The 21,061-nt window shown below is 41.9% G+C and overlaps 1 protein-coding gene across 11 annotated transcripts in view; it reads right to left on the reverse strand.

The window, feature by feature from the left end:
* Positions 1-21,061, reverse strand: part of TJP1 (tight junction protein 1) — a 486,079-nt gene that overhangs the window by 53,643 nt on the left and 411,375 nt on the right. For all 11 annotated transcript variants that reach the window (XM_073652935.1, XM_073652936.1, XM_073652933.1 and 8 more), the window contains one exon: positions 1,859-1,983. In XM_073652935.1, coding sequence (XP_073509036.1) covers positions 1,859-1,983 — 125 coding nt within the window. The remainder of the gene's footprint in view (positions 1-1,858; positions 1,984-21,061) is intronic.

A 21,061-nucleotide genomic window follows, 5' to 3' on the forward strand; every position in this document is an offset into this window, starting at 1 on the left:
TTTTTTTATATACCTTTTTTTGATAGATACGATGCTTTGATCACCTGTTATTACAATACTGCAGTGACCAAAAAACGTAACTCCGGCATTTTGATTTTTTTTCTCGTTATGCTGTTTACTGATCGGATTAATTCTTTTTTTCATATTGATAGATAGGGCGATTATGAATGTGGCGATACCAAATATGTGTATATTGGATTTTTGTTTTATTTTGAATGAGGCGAAAGGGGGGAAAGGGGGATGATTTAAACTTGTATTTTAATATTTTTACACTCTTTACATGCTTCAATAGTCTTTATGGGAGACTAAAAGCTGCGCTCATTAGATCGCCTGTGTGTAGCAGAAATGCTCACTTGCTATGAGTGCCGATAGCTGGGCGGCACTGCTAGCATCCTGGCAATGACAACCACCGGTGTCTTCTGCAGACCCCGGTTGTCATGCCAACCCATCGGCGACCCACGGTCTTGTGACACAGGCGCCGATAGGCAGGACTAGCGACATCCTTCTGCTATGGTTACAGCCGCCAGTGGATCATGATTCCACCCGCAGCTGTTAGGGGCACATGACAGCTGTACAGATCAGCTGTCATGTCCCCGGAAACGTGCGGGCTCACCACCGGAGCCTGCGCCAAAGGGAGACACACGCCATGTCATAAAAGGGCATAATTGTCTGGTCAAAATATAAAATGTAACCCAATTGGTAAACACTGTGATGAGGAAAAGAAAAACTGAATAGTCAGAATTGCATATATTTCTTTTTAATGGTCGCCGCAATGCCACAAAAAATGTAACAGACTAAAAAGTTGCATCTACCCCAAAATGGCATTTCTAAAGAAAAAAAAAACGTGCCATACAAAACTCACACCCTCACACAGCTCCATTGATCAAAGAAAGAAAAACATTATGGGTCTTTTAAGTTGTGACAAATGAAATTCACCCTCCCCCCCCACCCAACTATTAAATAAACTATACAAGTTTGGTAACGCTGTAATCATACGGACCTGGAGAATCATGTTCACAATCCATTTTTAATCACTGAATGAATCGTACAAACCCCTCCTCCAAAAGAATTATAGAAATAAAAAAAAATAAAAAAACACACAAACAAACACAACACACAATAGGGCAATTACAATTTTTTTTTGGTCCTTTTCAAATTTTACCACACACTTTGAATTTTCCCATTTTCCAGTACATCGAATGGTCAAATAAATGGTGCCATCGGAAACTACAACTCATCCAGCAAAAAAAAAAACCAAAAAAACACACTCTTATAATATAAGTCTACTATGTCGATGGAAAAATAAAATTCTGGTTCTTGGAAGAAAGGGAGGAAAAAATGGATATTGCCTGGTTGGGAAGGGGTAAATGCAATAAAGGATGAACCATAATATTCAATATAAACGCACAGAGGGTCATGAGAGCAATGCTGGGATGTGTTCCGAAATACATACAGCACATTAACAGATCAATGACTATTTCATTACAAAGCTCAATTATGCAGGGCCATTTCATTACAGAAAAGACCTCTTTACAGTTGGCAACACAGACCATTTATCAACTGTGCTCTGGGCTTGTCAAATAAAGGATTGACGAATAGGGAGAAACACTACTGGAAAAAACTGCAGCCTACACAGAAGAGAGAACGAATATTCATCAAGAGCTGTGTATAAGAAACGCACATAGTGAAGCGCATACAATTGGGGGGTGCTGGTGACCTGCTAGCAATTCATTATGCTAATCAGTTAGTGAATGTGTATAGAGAAAGTAATGGAAGCTTTTCAATAAATAAACTAGCTAACGTATGGATGATCTACTATGGACATCTTGGCAAATGGAATATCAGAGGAGACACTTACTGCAGCAAGCCTTCTGCAGGCCCTCCTTTGAGAACATCAGAGATGACAATTGACGTTTCTCCACTCTGAAAATGGGGGTTATCTCTGCCTCCAGATATTGCGATCCCAAATCCAAATCCTGGAGCCTAGGAAAAGAAGATTTACAGATTGAGCTCATTTACAATATAGCATATAAAGCAAGAAAAAGAAGGATATGCAGACCTTTTCACACATTTCATCCTAAGCATTGCAAAATGGAAAATCTGCGGCATAAATTGACAAACTATAATTTCAGATTAGCAGCACCGGTTTTACGCTGCAGAGTTCTCTTTTCTGCAGAGAGATTTCAGGAACTCACATCCACAATGCTCCTATTGTAAAACGCTGCAGATTTGCAAGAAGCAATTTCATTATTATTATTATTATAATGAGAAACCTGCTGTATATACCCTCATTGGAACACACCCGAATACTTTATTCACATAAGGACATTATGCTGTAGATTTTGGTAGAAAGTTTTTTTTCCCCCTTTTTTCTTTTAGTATGTCATGATTGGAGATATAATTATACAGATCAAAGGTTGGGTGCCTCGGATCTCTGATATCATACAAACTTTAGCCACATACCGGTAGTTTATCTGATGTTTAGATACAGCCCCTATCAATGACAAGTGACTTTCAAAACTGCAGAAAGTATAAGAGACAATTGTGTATAAGATCAGTGCTAGAAGTCATTCAGATTAGGAGATTTCACCTAGAATGACAGAACAATGACAAAACTTAGAACAGTTCATGAAGGGCCTGCATGTCTAACATTTACATAAAATGCTGGTGTACTATGTAGACTTTTTTTATTGGCAGGTTCAGCAGGAGGCTTATGTATTCACAAGGGTATGCTTCACAAAGATGACTTGTCCATATGTCCTATAAGTACACTGCTCAAAAAAAAACAAAAGGAACACTAAAATACCACATCTTAGATATCACTGAATGAAATATTCCAGTTGCAAATCTTTATTCATTACATAGTGGAATGCGCTGAGAACAATAAAAGAAAAATGATCAATGTAAATCAAAATTAATATCCCATGGAGGTCTAGATTTGGAATGATACTCAATATCAAAGTGAAAAATCTGAAAAATCAAATTACAGGCTGATCCAACTTCAGTGGAAATGCCTCAAGACAAGGAAATGATGCTCAGTAGTGTGTGTGTCCGCCACATGCCTGTATGATCTCCCTACAACGCCTGGGCATGCTCCTGATGAGGCGGTGGATGTTCTCCTGAGGGATCTCCTCCCAGACCTGGATTAAAGCATCCGCCAACTCCAGGACAGTCTGTGGTGCGTTGGTGGATGGAACAAGACATGATGTCCCAGATGTTCTCATTTGGATTCAGGTCTGGGAACAGGCATGCCATTCCAAAGCATCAATGCCTTCATCACGCAGGAACTGCTGACACACGTAAGCCACATGGGGTCTGGCATTGTCATGCATCAGAAAGAACCTAGGGGCCGGCTGCACTTGCATATTGGTCTCACAATGGGTCCAAGGATCTCATCCCGGTACTTAATGGCAGTCTGGCTACCTCTGGCTCGCACATGAAGGGCTGTGCGGCCCTCAAAAGAAAATGCCTCCCCACACCATTACTGACCCTCTGAAAAACTGGTCATGCTGGAGGATGTTGCAGGCAGCAGAACATTTTCCAAGGAGTCTCCAGACTCGGCCACATGTGCCCAGTGTGAACCTGCTCTCATCCGTGAAGAGCACGGGGCGCCAATGGGGAATCTGCCAATCGTGGTGTTCTCTGGCAAATGACAATCACCCTGCACAATATTTTGCTGTAAGTATAACACCCACTTTTGACATCAGGCCCTCATACCACCCCCATGGAGTCGGTTTCTGACAGCAAACACGTGGATGCTAGTGGCCTGCTGGATTCCGTTTTGCAGGACTCTGGCACTGCTCCTACTTGCACAAATGAGGATGTAGCAGTCCTGATGCTGGGTTGTTGCCCTCCTACGGTTCTCTCGACGTCTCCTGGTGTACTAGCCTGGCTCCTGGTACAGCATCTGTTCGATGCTCTGGACATTGGGCAGACAGACACAGCTACCTTTCTTGCCACAGCTGAAATTCATGTGCCATCCTGGATGAGCTGCACTATTTAACCGCTTCCCGACCGCCCACTGTACATAAACGTCGGCGCTGCCTGGGCTCTGTGCAAAGCAGACGTTTATGAACGGTCAGTGGTCCCGCAGCCCTCAGGACCCCCAGGGTCCTGCAAGTGCTGCGATTGAGGTTCAGAGCGACAGCTCTGACAGGGGACATCATCGGGACCTGATTGGATCAGGTCCCAATGATGTTATCCCTTTGCTATCATCTATATGCCGCAATCTATAGTGAGTGGAGAGGGGGTCGTCCACTTACCTCTCCGACGGCCCCCTGATGCCTTCCAGGACATGCCATTGTTATGGCAGCTGGAGGTCACATGACAGCCTCCAGATCTGCCATATATGGTGTCCTGCTGAGCTCAGGCTGCAGCGGAGTCCAGCAGGAGACAGACAGTGTGAAACTGTCAGCAAAGTTCTCATGCAATGTAATACATGTCTATTACATTGCATGAGAACAGTGATCAGAAAAATAACAATTAATGTCCCATACAGGGACTAAGTAAAAGTGTAAAAAAAAAAAAAAAAAAAGTCTAAAAAATGTTTTCAAACTGTAAAAAAAAAAATAAATAAAAATCACAAAATGAAAATAAATAAAATATTAAACCAATAAATCCGTATCTTTATGCAAAAACAAAGAGTACACACATTTGGTATCGCCGCGTCCGAAACAACCCAATCTATAAAACTGTCACACTAATTAACTCCTGTGCACACCGTAATAAAAATAAAAAACTATGCTTTTTCATCATATTGCCAAACAAAAAGTGGAAAATATGCGATCAAAAAGCAAAATGGAATAAAAATGGTACCGCTGAAAACGTCATCTTGTTCTGCAAAAAAAAAGCCCAGAAAATAAAAAAAAAGTTATAGCTCTCAGAATAAAGCGATGCAAAAAAAATATTTTTTTCTATAAAATGGTTTTATTGTGTGAAAGCGCCAAAACATAAAATATACAGCAAGAGTAGTATCGCTCTAAACGTACTGACCCGAAGAATAACGCTGCTTTATCACTTTTACCACACGCAGAACTGCATAAAAAAAAAAAACTCAAAAAACAATTCCTGAATTGTTGGTTTTTGTTAATTTTACCTCCCAAAAACAGAATAGAAAGCGATCAAAAAATGTCACGTACCCAAAAATGGTACCAATAAAAATGTCAACTCATCTCGCAAAGAACAAGCCGTCACATGACTGTCGGCCGAAATATGGAAAAAGTATAGCTCTCAAAATATGGCGATGCAAAAAGTAGATTTTGCAAAAAAAAAGCGTCTTCGTGTGTGACAGCTGTCAGTCATAAAAACCTGATATAAATCTGGTATCTCTGTAATCGCACCGACCCGAAGAATAAAGTAATCTCATCACTTATACCGCACGAGGAACGGCGTAAAAAATAAATAAAATCAATTCTTCACCTGCTACTGATTTGTTTATTATGTCTCCCAAAGATCGCAGTAAGGCTCTGCTCACATTTATCCTGCGCTCTGCGCTGAGCACTTACACCAGAGTTTCCGTGTAAATCTCTGAAATACGTGATTCAGACGGAGCCCATGACGGAAGACTCCCTGTAATGAGGCAGATATAGGCCACTGTGGATGCCGTCTGGCCTGTGATCCCACGGTGTCATTTGTTTTAGGCGTGCATAAAAGTGCGGTTGGCCACAGTTTTGAGCACTTCTGAAAAAAAGGACATCGCTAAACAGAGGCCAGACGGAGTCCAGAGTAACTCTGCTGCCTCATTATAGTGAATGGATCCTGCAGGGGTTTCATCTGAATTACATCACTTGGAAATTTAGATGGAAACCCTGATGTAGGTGCTCAGCCTAGAGCGCCGGATAAATGTTATGTAAAATGTTCCCAATAAAAGCTTCAACTCTGTCCTCAAAAAAGCTAGTCCCCACGCAGGTCCGTCATCTGTTAAAAATATAATGGACTTCCAGGTTACTGGTAGCAGAAAGGCTCTGGAAAAGCGAAATGGCCCTTGCCCCCCCCCCCCCCAAAGAAATTCAGAAAATTTTGTGCTCCCAAATCCAAATGTCTATTTTACAATAATTTGTTCTCCAATTGTCAAATAGCGCTCCGTCCCTCCCAGATCTCCCCGTATGGCTAAGCGGTACGATACAGCCACATATGGGGTATTGCCACTTTTAGAAGAAATTGTGTGACACATTTCGGCACCATTTTTACCCATTGCCCTTTGTGAAAATGTAAAATCTGAGGGTAAAACATTTTTTTTTTGTGGTAAAAAAAACTACTGTTTTCTTCACTGCCTAATGGTATAAATCTAAAAATTAAAAAATACTCACTACTTCCCTAGATGAATTCCTTGAGAGGTGTAGTTTACAAAATGGGGTCACTTGTGGGGGTTTCTGCTGTTTTGGCATGTCAACGACTCTTCAAATGTGACATTGTGTCTGCAACCTATCCCAGCCAACATAGCGCTCCTTTCTCTTCCGAACCCTGCCGTACACCAAAGCAGTGGTTTTCCCCCACATATGGGGTATCGGCGTACTCAGGAGAAATTGTACAACAAATTTCATGGTGCAATTTCTCCTGTTACCCTTATGATAATGCAAAATTAGGGAATGAAAAACATTTTTTGTGGGAAAAATGTGAAAATTTTATTTTTACGGCTCAATATTATAAACTTCTGTCAAAAACCTGGGGGTGCAAGGTGCTCACCACACATCTAGATAAGCTCCCTAAGGGGTCTAGTTTCCAAAATGGTGGCACTTGTGGGGGGTTTCCACTGTTTAGGCACATCAGGAGCTCTCCAAGCACAACATGGCATCTGCTAATTATTCAAACAAAGTATACATTCAAAAAGTCTAATAATGGCACTCCTTCCCTTCCGAACCCTGCAGTGCGCCCAAACAGTGGTTTTCCCTCACATATGGGGTATCAGCGCGCTAATGAGAAATTGCACTACAAATTGTGTATTCTATTTTTTCCTGTTACCCTTGTGAAAATAAAAAAATTGGGTCTAAAGTAACATTTGTGTGAAAAAAAGTTAAAATGTTCATTGTTTTCTTCCACATTCCAAAACTTCCCGTGAAACACCTGAAGGGTTAATAAACTTCTTGAATGTGGTTTTGAGCACCTTGAGGGGTGCAGTTTTTAGAATGGTATCACTTTTGGATATTTTCTGTCATAAAGGCCCCTCAAAGTCACTTCAAATAAGATGTGGTCCCTAAAAAAATGTTTTTGTAAATTTTGCTGGAAAAATGAGAAATCGCTGATAAACTTTTAACCCTTATAGCTTCCTAACAAAAAAAAATTTTGGTTCCAAAATTGTGCTGATGTGAAGTAGACATGTGGGAAATGTTATTTATTAACTATTTTGTGTGACATATCTCTCTGATTTAAGGGCATGAAAATTCAAAGTTTGAAAATTGCAAAATTTTCTAAATTTTCGCCAAATTTCCGATTTTTTCACAAATAAACGCAAGTGATATCGAAGAAATTTTACCACTATCATGAAGTACAATATGTCACGAAAAAACAATCTCAGAATCAGGGGGATCCGTTGAAGCTTTCCAGAGTAATTACTTCATAAAGTGACAATGGTCAGAATTGAAAAAATTGGCCCGGTCACGAAGGCAAAAACAGGCTCTGGCGCGAAGTGGTTAAGCAACTTCTGTGGGTTGGGACACCGCCTCATGCTACTGTAACCTCTAGGGATGAGAGCAATGGCAAAATGAAAAAGTGACCAAAAGAGCAGCCAAAAAGGATGAGAACAGAGAACTGGTCTGTGGTCACCACGTGCAAAACCACTCCTTTACAGGGGATGTCTTACTAATTGCCTATCATTTCTACCTGTTGTCTGTTCCATTTGCACAACAACAGAAGAAATTGATTCACAATCAGTGATCCTTCATAACTGGACAGGTTGAGGTCACAGAAGTGTGATTGACTTGGAGTTAAATTGTGTTGTTTAAGGCTATGTTCACACATTGCGTTTTTTCAGCGTTTTGTTTTCTGCAGCAAAACCTGATCTCTTGGCAGGAAAGAAGCTGCGACAAAAACGCAGGTTTTGGTGCGTTTTTTGGTTCATTGTTCAGGATCCTAAAGTTAAGCTTTGCTTCCACCACAGAAGCATGAACACAGGTCTTCAATGAAAGACATATGTGAAACCATTAAAATGAATCAAATCAAATATGTTACCGTTGTGTGTCCAGCGACAAATACACCAAAGACATGACACACAAAAATATAATGAAAAAAAAACAAAATTTTTTTTCATAGGATTAAAGATAATACAAATTTAAGACAAAAGGGAAAAAGTGCCCAATACAAAATGGCACCCGGGGTATATATAAGTATAGTATTCAATAACAGTCAGTACAGAAAAATTCTCAACTGTATACAAATCATATGATAGGTCCTAAATGATGATATGGGGCATGGTGCACCATTATACAAGAGCATATAAGTGGATCACATTAATAAAGTGCATTGTGCTCAAACAGTGAATCCATCATGATAAGCCACCATTAGTGTACACCATGTCCACCACAACCTATGACCAGTAACAAGTTATAACAGGTGAGCATATAGAATGTAACAGACAATATGAATACTGACCCCAGGGCGCCACTGCTCATCTGACATTCGTTTCGCCGTATGCTTTGACGAGGATGTGCGAGTAAAGAGGGTGGACGGTATAAGAAGACACTGTTGGTCAAACGTGCGTTTCCACTGGCGAGAATCAGCAGCCGTATCAGTCAGAGAGCACCTGAATACAGGTAATGCTCTTTACTTCATACCACCTACGTTTCTGGTAACCAGTCAATTAGGGGGACGCCAGTTACCTGTATACACAGTACTGCGGGGGTACAGTTTGCCCTTCCCCTTAAGAGCAAAGAGCCATCTCTGTTCCCCACATGGAATCAGCCAGGGACACCTTCAGCTTATGGAAGTAAACTTCCCTCCTTTTAATCAAGTAGTCAGCTAGCTAATTCCAGAAACCCTTTTATCGAAGAAGGTGGCTAAAAGAAAAAAAAGATAAGGAGCATCGTACTTTTCAGCTTGAATGGACAAAGGAATTGGCCTTTGTGGAGAGAGCAGGTTTTGCAGTGTGTCTAATTTGCAATGATAAAATTGCATCGATGAAACAGCCAAATATAAAGCGGAACTTCGACACACGCCATACTACATTTGCATCGAAATATCCTGCGGGGGACAGCAGGAAGTAAGCATGTCAAGAGCTACTGTGCAGAGTGCAAGCTAGTCAGCAGCAACTCCGTGTTTGGACCCAACAAGGTGACTGGAATTCAGCTAGCTTTGCTGGTGCTTTAGCAATTGTGAGAAACGGAAAGCCATTCACAGATGAGAGTATGCCAAAACATTCATGCTTGATGGTGCCAATGAACTTTTTGATGACTTTTCGGTTAAAAGACAAGATAATCAAACGAATAAAAGACATGCCTCTGTCGGCAAGAACGGTTCACGATGGTACCATCATGATGGCAAATCAAATTGAGGCAACACAATTGAAGGACATAAATGCAGTACTTTTCTATCGCTTTGGATGACTCAGACGTAAGCCATTTATCCCAGTTCAGCGTGATTGCAAGGTATGCTGTCTGTGACATAGTACATGAGGAAAGTCTAGCCGTTTTGCCTATGAAAGGGACAACAAGAGAGGATTTATTCAAGTCTTTCATTGAGCTCGCTAAAGAAAAAAAATCTACCAATGGATAAACTTATTTCGGTGTGTACTGATGGTGCTCCGTGCATGGTGCGGAGAAACAGAGGATTCGTAGCGCTTCTTCGTGAACATGAAAAGAGACCTATCCTAAGTTATCACTGCATCCTACCTCAGGAGGCGCTTTGCGCTCAGATGTGTGGCGAGCAGGTTGGTGAGGTGATGTCGCTGGTCATTTAGGTTGTCAACTTTATGGTTGCCCGAACTTTAAATGATCGCCAGTTTAAAACACTGCTGGATGAAGTTGGGAATAATTATCCTGGTCTGCTTCTGCACAGCAATGTGCGTTGGTTGTCAAGAGGGAAGGTGCTCAGCAGTTTCACAGCTGGTCTGAGCGAAATCTGGACTTTTCTTGAAATGAAAAACGTCGAGCATCCTGAGTTAGCCAACACTGAGTGGCTCCTGAAGTTCTACCATCTTGTGGACATGACTGGACATCTGAACCAGCTCAATGTGAAAATACAAGGCGTTGGAAATACAGTCCAACAAGATATCCCTCCAACAAGTAGAGTTTGCATTTGAAACAAGCTACTGTAGAACTCTTCATCGCCGAAATTGAAACAGGTCGTTTACTACACTTTGAAAAACTCAAGAGTTTAAAGATTCATGCACAGCAAGTGACCCTGCTCAACATCTTGATCTTCAGCAGCTAGCGGGCTTCACATCTAATCTCTGCAGTTATTCAAAGTGAGCTTTGGAGAATTTTGTGAGCGAACTCATCTTTTTAAATTCATCACCCATCCACACGAGTGTGCAGTGGACAGCGCCGACCTGAGTTACATCCTGGGTGTCCCCCGTCAGAGATTTTGAGCTACAAGCTGCTGACCTAAAGGCCTCGGACATGTGGGTGAATAAGTTCAAGTCACTGAATGAATATTTGGAAAGACTTGCACGACAGCAAGCAGAGTTGGCGAGCAAACACAAGTGGCGAGAAATGAAAAAACTCCAACCAGCTGATTGTCAAGACTTGAAACGCGCTTCCCATCACATACCACACACTGCAGCGTGAGTATTGCTTTACTGAATGTTTGGCTCTACGTATGCATGTGAACAGTCTCTCTCACATGCAAAGAACATTAAGACCAACCTACGATCACATTTAACAGATGGAAGTCTCAACGCCTGCATGAAGCTCAACCTCACCACGTATCAACCAGACTACAAAGCCATCAGCCAAGCAAGCCATGCAGCACCAGAAGTCACATTAATGGTAAGAAGTACTTTATTCGTCATTAGCAACAGCATAACAACATTATTAAAAAGAATTCAGAGACTTATTGTACTTTAAAAGTGTTGGTCTCGCATAAAATGCACACATTTACTTGTATTTAGTTTTAAACATATTGTATGGCTCTCACGGAATTACATTTTAAAGATATGTGGCGTTCATGGCTCTCGGCCAAAAAGGTTTCTGACCCCTGCTTTAGAGAGATGGGATCCATAATTAAAAAGCTGTATAAATTACATTTTTTAACTAGACTTTATTGCTTGGAAAAACAATATGCTTATTGGGGATAGAGAATGGTCACCTCCCTGACCTTTTCATGCTGACACCAGTTCTCTTCTTCCAAATAACGTTGAGTCAATGTATTTGCACAAATAAAAATGACTAATTTCAAAATAAAATAAATGTATCATCTCCCACATCCATGTTCAGCATTTATTTCTCACACATTTAACTCTTCAAATGCAATAATCACACAGATGGGGTCAGAAATGTGCTGTCTATGTGCTGCACAGGCTTCCAATAATAGTAATAAAAAAATAGGATAGTTAGGCCCCTTTGGACAGCAAGTGTAAGAATTTTGGCGCCAAATTCTATTTATGGTTGCTTGGAGCCATGAAGCATAATAATTTACTTTAATCTTGCCTTTTGCTTGTATTTCTCATGTGCACAAATACCAAGCACAGTGTGTGGGCACTTCTTGTTTCACGGCAGCCTCCCAAACTTCCACAGTAGTCACATAGTAGGCTCAAACCTCATTCATAGAGGAGAATGTAGACACCCTTACACAACAAGGAGTAACAGTTCCCCTCCCACCACCCACACAAAAATCAAAATCAAATGGATATTTCAAATGTTGTATTATAGTGACATAAATTTAATAGGTTAAGTTTCCTTTTAGAAATCCCTCTCCAGGGGTATAAAATGGACCAACTAGTAAAATATATAATAAATTGGGTACAATAGTACAATTCAGGATGTACTGTAAGGGTATGTGCACACGATGCAGAAATGAAGCAGAAAATTTCTGCATCATTTCTGCATCTCCCTGGCAGAAAAAACGCATGCAGATTGTGCATGCGTTTTTCCTGCAGAATACATGCGGATCCACATGCAGATTCACATGCGTTTCCGCATGCAGATTGACAAGCGCTTTCCAGGCGATGTTAGCATCACCTGGAAAGTGCTTGACAACTAGGTCACACTATATAAATCCATGCAAACAGCATGGATTTATACAGTGTGAACCGAGAGAGTGTATATACTTACCTCTGATGGCCCGCGCTGTCCTGCTCAATCTGTTCTCCCTCGCCGGCAACTTTGAATTGAAAGACCTGCCGACGTCAGCGTCACGTGACCCGTCACATGACTCTGACGTCACCGCAGGTCCTACAACTCACTGCAAGTGCCGGGAACCAAGCGGGAGCGCTGCGCGGGCCGACAGATGGTAAGAATACATTTATTTTTTATTTTATTCTTTTTTTACAGCTTTTTTAATGGTACCTGGGTGTGGAGGAGACTCTCCTCTCCTCCACACCCGGGTACCATCCGCACATTAGAACGCGCCAATTACGCAAGTACAGATGCAGTCTTGCGGAATTGGCGCGTTCTAATGCAAGTCAATGGCGGCGAAATCGCCGCGTTTCCGCAAAATTAATTGACATGCTGCGGATTTTTGACCGCAGCGTTAACGCTGCGGAAAAATCCGCATCATGGGCACAGCACATGCGGATTTCCATTGGGGAACATTGCTTCCCTTCTACCATGCGTTTTTCATGCGTTTCCGCGGCGTTTACGCAACTGCAAAAACGCCGCGGAAACGCATGAAATACGCATCGTGTGAACACAGCCTAAATGTTTTCATGAGAATTTGGGAAAGTTATGAAATGTCCTATGAGGCTGTGTGCCCACGTAGCGTTTTTCAAGCGTATATGCTGCGGAATTTCCGCAGCGTAAACGCTTGAAAAACGCATGTATATCCGCACCCCATGGTCCCCAATGGCATTCCGCAATGTCAATGCCCATGCTGCGGATTTTTCCGCAGCGTATATGTTGCGGTCAAAAATCCGCAGCATGTTCATTAATTTTGCGGAAGCGCTGCGGAATCAATGTGCGGATGGTACCCAAGTCTGGAGGAGAGGAGACTCTCATCCAGACCTGGGTACCAAAGAACCTGTAAAAAAAAGAACAAAATAAAGTTTATACTTATCTTCTGATGTTTTCCCTCCGTCGCGCTGTTGTCTGAAGGACCTGCCACGTCATTGAGTCATGTGACCCACCACATGACTCAATGACGTCACCGCAGGTCCTGCACACAACAGCGTGAGCCGCTCAAGCCTCCGGACGGGGCAGAGAATGCATCAGAAGGTGAGTATAAAGTTTATTTTTTTATTTTTTACCATTCTGAACAAGTTGTCAAGCACTTTTCCAAGTGATGCTTGGAGAAGTGCTTGATAACCCGCATGCGGAAATGCATGCAAAGATGCCTCACAAACGCTTCTACCTGGCGGGAAAACCGCATGTAATATCCGCATGCGATTTTCCCGCCAGAGAGAAGCGTAAAAAATATGCTTCAGGTCCGCAACGTGGGCACATAGCCTGAATGTCTGTTCTGTTCCTGATCTAAGGATCTTGGCTTTTAGTGGAGATGAATCTGTGCTGCACTTTATGTACAAGCTCAGTAGTGAGGCAGGGCTGTGGAGTTGTAGTCGGTGGTTTGGCTTACCGAATCAACAACCCTGAAAATTTGTCAATAGTGCAAGGGAGCAAAAAAAAAAAAAAAAAAAAAAAGTTAGTTTTGCTTATTTCTCAACTTCAGCGGGTGCTGTGTAAGGGTATGTGCACACGGTCAGGAGCCGCTGCGCGTTATGCGATGACAAACCCGCAGTGGCTAGATGTTACAGCATAGTGGATGGATTTCTAGAAATCCCATATCCACTATACGTATCTGGGCACCTGCGGATCACCCGCGGACACAGACATGCGGCACGTCTTTCAGACCCGCAGCATGTCAATTTCTCTTGTGGATCCGCATGTGGACTTTCCCCCATAGACTTTAACCTCTATGAGGACAGTCCGCATGTGAAAAAAAAAAAAATGGTGCCGCTCATTTGCATAATGAGTAGTGATGAGCGAGTATGTTCTGTTAACCCTTTCGCCGAGTATGCTCGGGCGAGCACCGAGTAGTTACAGCTGCTCGGTGTTATGTTTGAATCACTCCTGTGTGCATGATTTTCGACTGTTTGACAGCTTTATTACATGTGAGGAATGCAATAAAGCTGTCAAACAGTCGCAAATCATGCACACGGGAGTGATTCAAACATAACACAGAGCAGCTGTAACTACTCGGTGCTCGCCCGAGCATACTCGGCGAAAGGGTTAACGGAACATAATCGCTCAACACTAATAATGAGCGGAAGCCGCGTGGCTATGCCACAGTGTCGGGGTCACAGGCGGCTCCTGACCGTATTCACATACCCTAATAGTACTCTTGCTTTGCAGCATTGTTACTGTGAAAAAATGGGCACGCCGGCAGCATTAACAGCTGGTCACTGGGTTAGGTTATGATCTAAAGCAGTGGTCCCCAACTTTTTTCCCCTCGAGAGCCAAATTTAGAAGGGACCTCCCTCCCACCTACACCATAGTGACACCAAGAGCTCCAGAGTCCCAGTATGATGACAGCCAAAGCTTCCCCACAGAAATCACAATGAAACCTTGCACATACCCTCCCTTATAGGCATCATACTTACTGTACATTCAGGGACTCCCACTTTACCCTCTTTGCATCAAATACATTCCCCTTACTATCAAAAGCAGCTTCAAACACCCCTCTAACTGGCAGCATCATCCTATATTGCATTCAGATCTGCTCCTCTGTGCAGGGCTGCTCACAAAAGTCACCATCTGAACACCTTCTATTGATAGCGGTTTACTAAACCTGGTGCCAACGCACCATGCTGGCAGACCACCGCGAGCCACAGGTTGTGGACCCCTGATCTAAAGGATCAGAATACACATTGGCTTTGTTTGTTGCATGTAACCATGGAAAAGCAAAGGTCCGCACCGGAGCTTCAAAAAGATGGTATATTTTATTTCCAGTTGCATGATTTCTTCAGATATCCAGTGTTCTTTGATGGTCAGAATAATGCAGTGTGATGTGTAGTCAATATAGTGCTATGGCCACAGAACAATTACCTGCAAAGTGCATTTCAGTGACACACTCTAAAAGCTGCTTTGAACAATCACATTTCCAATGCACTACAATACTATAGAACAGAATCCCCCTGACCTCAGGGACACTGGATGTAGGAGGTGAACAAAGCCGGGCCTCAATTTTCAGTGTGAGAAAAAAAAAAATGAACTAATAGTTAAAAGGGGTATTCTCAAGTTTGGAAGTTGTCCCATACTCAAAGAATTAGTGATAACTTCCCGATTGCCCAGGGTCCAACAGTTGAGACCACACCAATCCCAAGAACCAGGTCTTTAAATAGCCACGTGTGAACGGAGCATTTGCTGCTCAATTCATTTCTCATGGAACCGCCAGAAATAACCAAGCCCTGCCGCCAACTGGTCTTCGGCACTCATATAAGAATTAATACAGCGGTATTGTGCATGATCGACCACCGCTCCATTCACACAGGACTCTTAAGGGCCCCAGGTCTCAGGACCAGTGACGGGTCTCAGCGGTTGCACCCACAGTAATCAAGAAGTCATCCCCTCTCCCATGGAGAAGAGAACTGTCAAACTTTAGAATACCCCTTTAAGAAGGTTCTAAGTTAGTGAACTATAGAGCTACTAAAATTGTTGTGAGGGAATCCCTGCTAATTCTTCACATTCTGAAACACAGTTGAAGATTACCACTGACCCCTGCTGCCACCCATCACATACAAGCCTGCAGTGGGGACGTCACAGACAGCGCTGCAGCCAATCACCAAGCACAGCTGCTCGTGCAGAAGGAGGTGGTGGGGGTGGTAAGTAAATCTTAGTTTGTTTTTCTTAAATCGGAACAGAGCTTAGTCAAACGTTTATAGAAAGGGGCAACCTCTTTAAAAAACGTAGAACTAGGATTCAGTGAAAGAACTCCTGGCCGGATCACTGTAGTGTGGATATCACTATACAAGCCTCATGCTCGTCCTGTCCTTACATGGGGGAACATATATGAATTGTGTAGTATACAGCATAATCCGTATAGCTGACATATCATAAATCAAAAAGTAAGGGGCTAAAAAGCAACCCCCCCCCCCATCCAAAGCTTATAATCTGCTCACTGTATACAACACACATTTATAGCAGCATGTAATAAAGGGGTATGGTAATGTCTAGACAGTAAATTATGCCCGATTGTGTATTTTAGAGGAAATTACAGTGACTCACTTAAGTGTATATTAACATTTATACTAAAGAGGAGGAGGTCATACAGATGCACTTACAGCGGACTATAATTGTAGTTAATAAAGGGGTTGTCTGAGGGATAAAGAAATTAAGCTAGCTGCAGGAAAAGTTACAAAGTAAAAAAAAAAAAAAAGAACAGTCCCCAGTACCGATGCTTGTTTATTTTCCTGGAGAAGTAAATGTGCCAGTAGTATTACCAATGAGCCCCGTGATTGGCTACAGACAACAGTCACGTTGATCTAGGACACACTTCATCGCTCTAAGAAAATATACAATAAATAACGGGGACCACCAGCGTAACAAAGCTGCAGAAGTAGGAGACTTATTAGGCAAGTAACATTTGTTTTTATTTTATATCATTTCCAACAGTTAGTGGATGGGTTATTTGAGTTTTTAAGAAATGAAATTAAGAGTAATAAAATATAACTTCTCCCAAAAAATCTGGAAAAAAAAATAAATTCTAGGATTCAAGTAACCAGGCCAAAAAAGTTGGGCTGTTGTGTAAAACGTAAAGAAAACAAGAATGCAATGACTTGGAAATCTCTTATAGACACTTTTTATTCACAACAGAACATAGAAAACAGAACAGAAGATGAAGGTTAAACAATTTACCATCTCATTTGAAAAAAATTACCTGATTTAGAAATTGATGGCAGCAACAAGTCTCAAAAAAGTTCGGACAAGGTTTACAATATGATGGGGAAGTAAATGGTAGGGATGAAAAACAGCTGGAGGGTCAAATTTAAAATAAGTCACATGACAGTGTAAAAAAATAGCTTGTCAGAGAGGCAGAGTCTCTCAGACAAAGATGGTCAGAAGTTCACTAATCTGAAAAACTGCGGAATTTCAGAAAAATATTCCTCAATGTAAAACGGCAAAAACTTTTCATCTTTTGATGAAATGATGTACACCATCTAGATGGAATATTCAGAGATTCTGGAGAAATCCATGTGCACAAGGGACAAGGTCAATAGTCAATACTGGAAGCTCGTGATTCTATGATCTCTAGGTCCTCAGGTGGAAATGTATAAAACAAGGCATGGTTCTATCGTGCAGATTCCTGCATGGGCTCAGGAATACTTCCAGGATCATTGTGTACAAAGTTTCTGATGCCATCCACAAATGCAAGTGAAAGCTCCATCATGCAAAGAAAAAGCCATATAGCCACACAATCCACAAATGCTGTCATTTTCTGTGGGCCAAAGTTAATTTAATATGGTCTGAGGCAAAATAGAAAACTCTTCCGTGTTCAGATGAATCAAAATACAAAATTCTTGTGGAGAGCACGGACGCAGAGAGATGGTGGACCATTCAGCTTCTTATCAGCGCACATCTCTGATGGTATTGGGCTTCATTATTGCCTATATAGCATGGGCAGCTTACACATCTCTAAAGGCACCATCAATGCTGAGCATTATGTAGAGATTTTAGAACGACATATGCTCCCACCCAGACAATGTCTACTTCAGGGCAAGATTTGTACATTTCAGAAAGACAATACTAAACCAGACACTGCATCCATCATGACAACATGGCTTTGCAGGAGAAGAGTTCGGGTGATGAACGGGCCGGCCGCCTGTAGTCCAGACTCTTCACCAATAGAAAACACTTAGCACATTATGAAACGAGAAATTCGGCAAAGACCCCGGACAGGAGCAGCGAGATTCCTACATTGGACAAGAATGGAACAGCATTCCTCTCCTCACTCCCAGACGTTTACAGATTGTTGTAAAAAGAAAATCGTACACTATGGCACACATGGCCCTGTCCCAACTTTTTTTTTTTTTTTCCCATGTGTTGCTACCATCAATTTCTAAAAGTTCATTTATTCAAATTAAATGGAAAATGTCTAACTTTCATCACCTGATGTTTTATGTTCTGTTGATAATAAAATGTGAGCATAAGATTTCTAAATCATCACATTCTTGCTTTCTTTATATTTTACACAGCATCCCAACTACTTTTTGGAATTGGGGTTGATTTAGATCTCTTAAGATTCCTTCTCATTGGCTACTGTCGGTTCATGCTATGAGATTACATTACGGCCCCAAATTTTTCAACATTTGCTGGTGCAAAGTAAACCCAATAATAGAAGTTATGCAACTAGATTGGACAGTCTTAACATGTGCAAATCTAAGTTTACACCATGTAAGAATTTGACAGGATTGATAAACATGTTCCAGGGTTGTTAGGATGTGTGTGGTATTATGGCGGACCCCATCTATAACACTACAGCTGATCTGTTAATGTGGTACAATTTTTGGAAGAAAGCAGTCATGTTTAAGAATAAAACCCCTCTCCAGAATCTATGCCATTTTAAGCTTCTGGTAAAAGAAAATTGAAAAAGTAAAAAACTGAGCAATGCTCACTAACATCAAAATGCTCCAAGGGGTTAATGACCAGCTGCAGTACTGGAAGCAGAGGGAACTTTTTTAGTATCATTGGATCTATCTGGGTTAGTGTATGTGCACACCTTAAAGGGGTTGTAGTAAAATAATCTTTTTATTTATATAGCACCAACATATTCTGCAGCGCTTTACAATTCAGACAATTTACAGACATTATGGGCACTGTCCTCATTGGGGCTCACAGTCTACATTTCCTATCAGTATGTCTTTGTAGTGTGGGAGGAAACCGGAGAACCCGGGGGAAACATACAAACTCCTTGCAGATGTTGTTCTTGGTGGGATTTGAACCCAGTGCTGCAAAGCTGCAGTGCTAACCACTGAGCCACCGTGCTGTCCTGTCTACTACTAGGATAACCCCGTCTTAATCTAAATGTTCAGCCCCGATAAAATAAAAAAAGCTTACACTCCCCTCTTGTGCCGGCACTGTTCCAGTTGTGTCTGCACTCAAGCTCCCAGGACTCCCATGCGGCTGTTTTGACACGTGAGCCTGAAGTTCAGTCAGAGCTGGCGTCACTGTCCGAGCCTTCAAGAACTGAACATGAAGAGGAAGTCGGAGATGAGCTGCAGCCCGGACTTGCTCTCCATGGGAACAGTGACGCAAGCGAAGTTTGGGCGCCGGGCACCACGTGTTTTCCACAGCATCACAGCCCCAGGCGCGAGTGCCAGCACCACTGGAACAGTGCCGACACAGAAGGAGAGTATAGGCTTTTTTATTTTATTGGGCCAACCATTTAGATCAAGAAGAAGTTGTCCTAGTAGTGAACAACCCCTTTAAGTATTTGGGGCAGAAATATATGCATCGCTTAGCAGGAAAAATGTGAGTTTTTTAACATATGTTTTTGGTGCAAATTTTTCACCACTCATTAGTATAGGTGAAATCTGCAGCAAAAGCAGCAGGAATTCACATGCTGCAGATATAAATCTGCAAGTCACAAATAAGCAACGAGTGGATGAGACGTCAGGATTCTCATTCACTTTGCTTCAGGTTTTGAGACAAATCTGCACTGAAAATTCGCAATGAGTGCACACAGCCTGACACTACACTGTGTTCCAAATTATTATGCAAATAATATTTTCTCAGATTTTCCAAAATTACCTATATGAATTGCAGTCATTGTAATTTTCCAGTCAAATAACTATTAGAGTACAATTGAAAGGTTTTTGTACTAACTGCCTATGATAACAGTATATTTTTAAAAAAATAAAACACTCAAACTGCACTCAAAATGCATGTTCCAAATTATTATGCACAGCAGAGTTTTCAACCTTTTCATTTTAATAAAGAACAAAAAAATGGTCATTTTTAAATTATAAGCATTAGCAGGTTATTACAAACTGAAATCAAACAGTTTTCAACTCAAAACTTTATTCTAGGTGATGTTACATTTGCACATAGGACCCCTTGTTCGAAAGGAGCTTCTGAACTCTCTCGTCCATTGAATTTGTCAGGTTTTGGATGGTTTCTGCTTCAATTGTTTTGCATGAGGACAGAATACCCTCTCAGAGCTGTTGCTTAGATGTGAACTGCCTCCCGCCATCATAGACACTCCTTTTGATGATGCTCCAGAGGTTCTCAATAGGGTTGAGGTCAGAGGAGCATGGGTGCCACACCATAAGTTTGTCCCCTTTTATGCCCATAGCAGCCAGAGATGCAGATGTGTTATGTGCAGCATGAGACGGGGCATTATCATGCATGAAATGATCTTGCTACGGAATGCACGGTTCTTCTTCTTGAACCATGGAAGGAAGTGCTGTTTGAGAAACTCAACATACATTATGGAGTTCATCTTTACCCCTTCAGGGATCCTAAAAGGGCCGACAATCTCTCTCCCCATGATTCCAGCCCAAAACATTACTCCACCTCCTCCTTCTAAGCGCCATAGCCGTGTTTGCATGGGGTGTCCATCAACCAGCCATCCTCCACTCCATCCATCTGGACCATCGAGATCATTTCATGCATGATAATGCCCAGTCTCATGCTGCACATAACACATCTGCATCTCTGGCTGCTATGGGCATAAAAGGGGACAAACTTATGGTGTGGCACCCATGCTCCCCTGACCTCAACCCCATTGAGAACCTCTGGAGCATCATCAAAAGGAGTGTCTATGATGGCGGGAGGCAATTCACATCTAAGCAACAGCTCTGGGAGGGTATTCTGTCCTCATGCAAAACAATTGAAGCAGAAACCATCCAAAACCTGACAAATTCAATGGAAGAGAGTTCAGAAGCTCCTTTCGAACAAGCGGTCCTATGTGCAAATGTAACATCACCTAGAATAAAGTTTTGAGTTGAAAACTGTTTGATTTCAGTTTGTAATAACCTGCT

The sequence above is a fragment of the Phyllobates terribilis genome, unplaced genomic scaffold (assembly GCF_046119375.1).
Source record: "Phyllobates terribilis strain yellow unplaced genomic scaffold, ASM4611937v1 Scaffold_11__3_contigs__length_659146591, whole genome shotgun sequence".
Lineage (NCBI taxonomy): Eukaryota > Metazoa > Chordata > Amphibia > Anura > Dendrobatidae > Phyllobates > Phyllobates terribilis.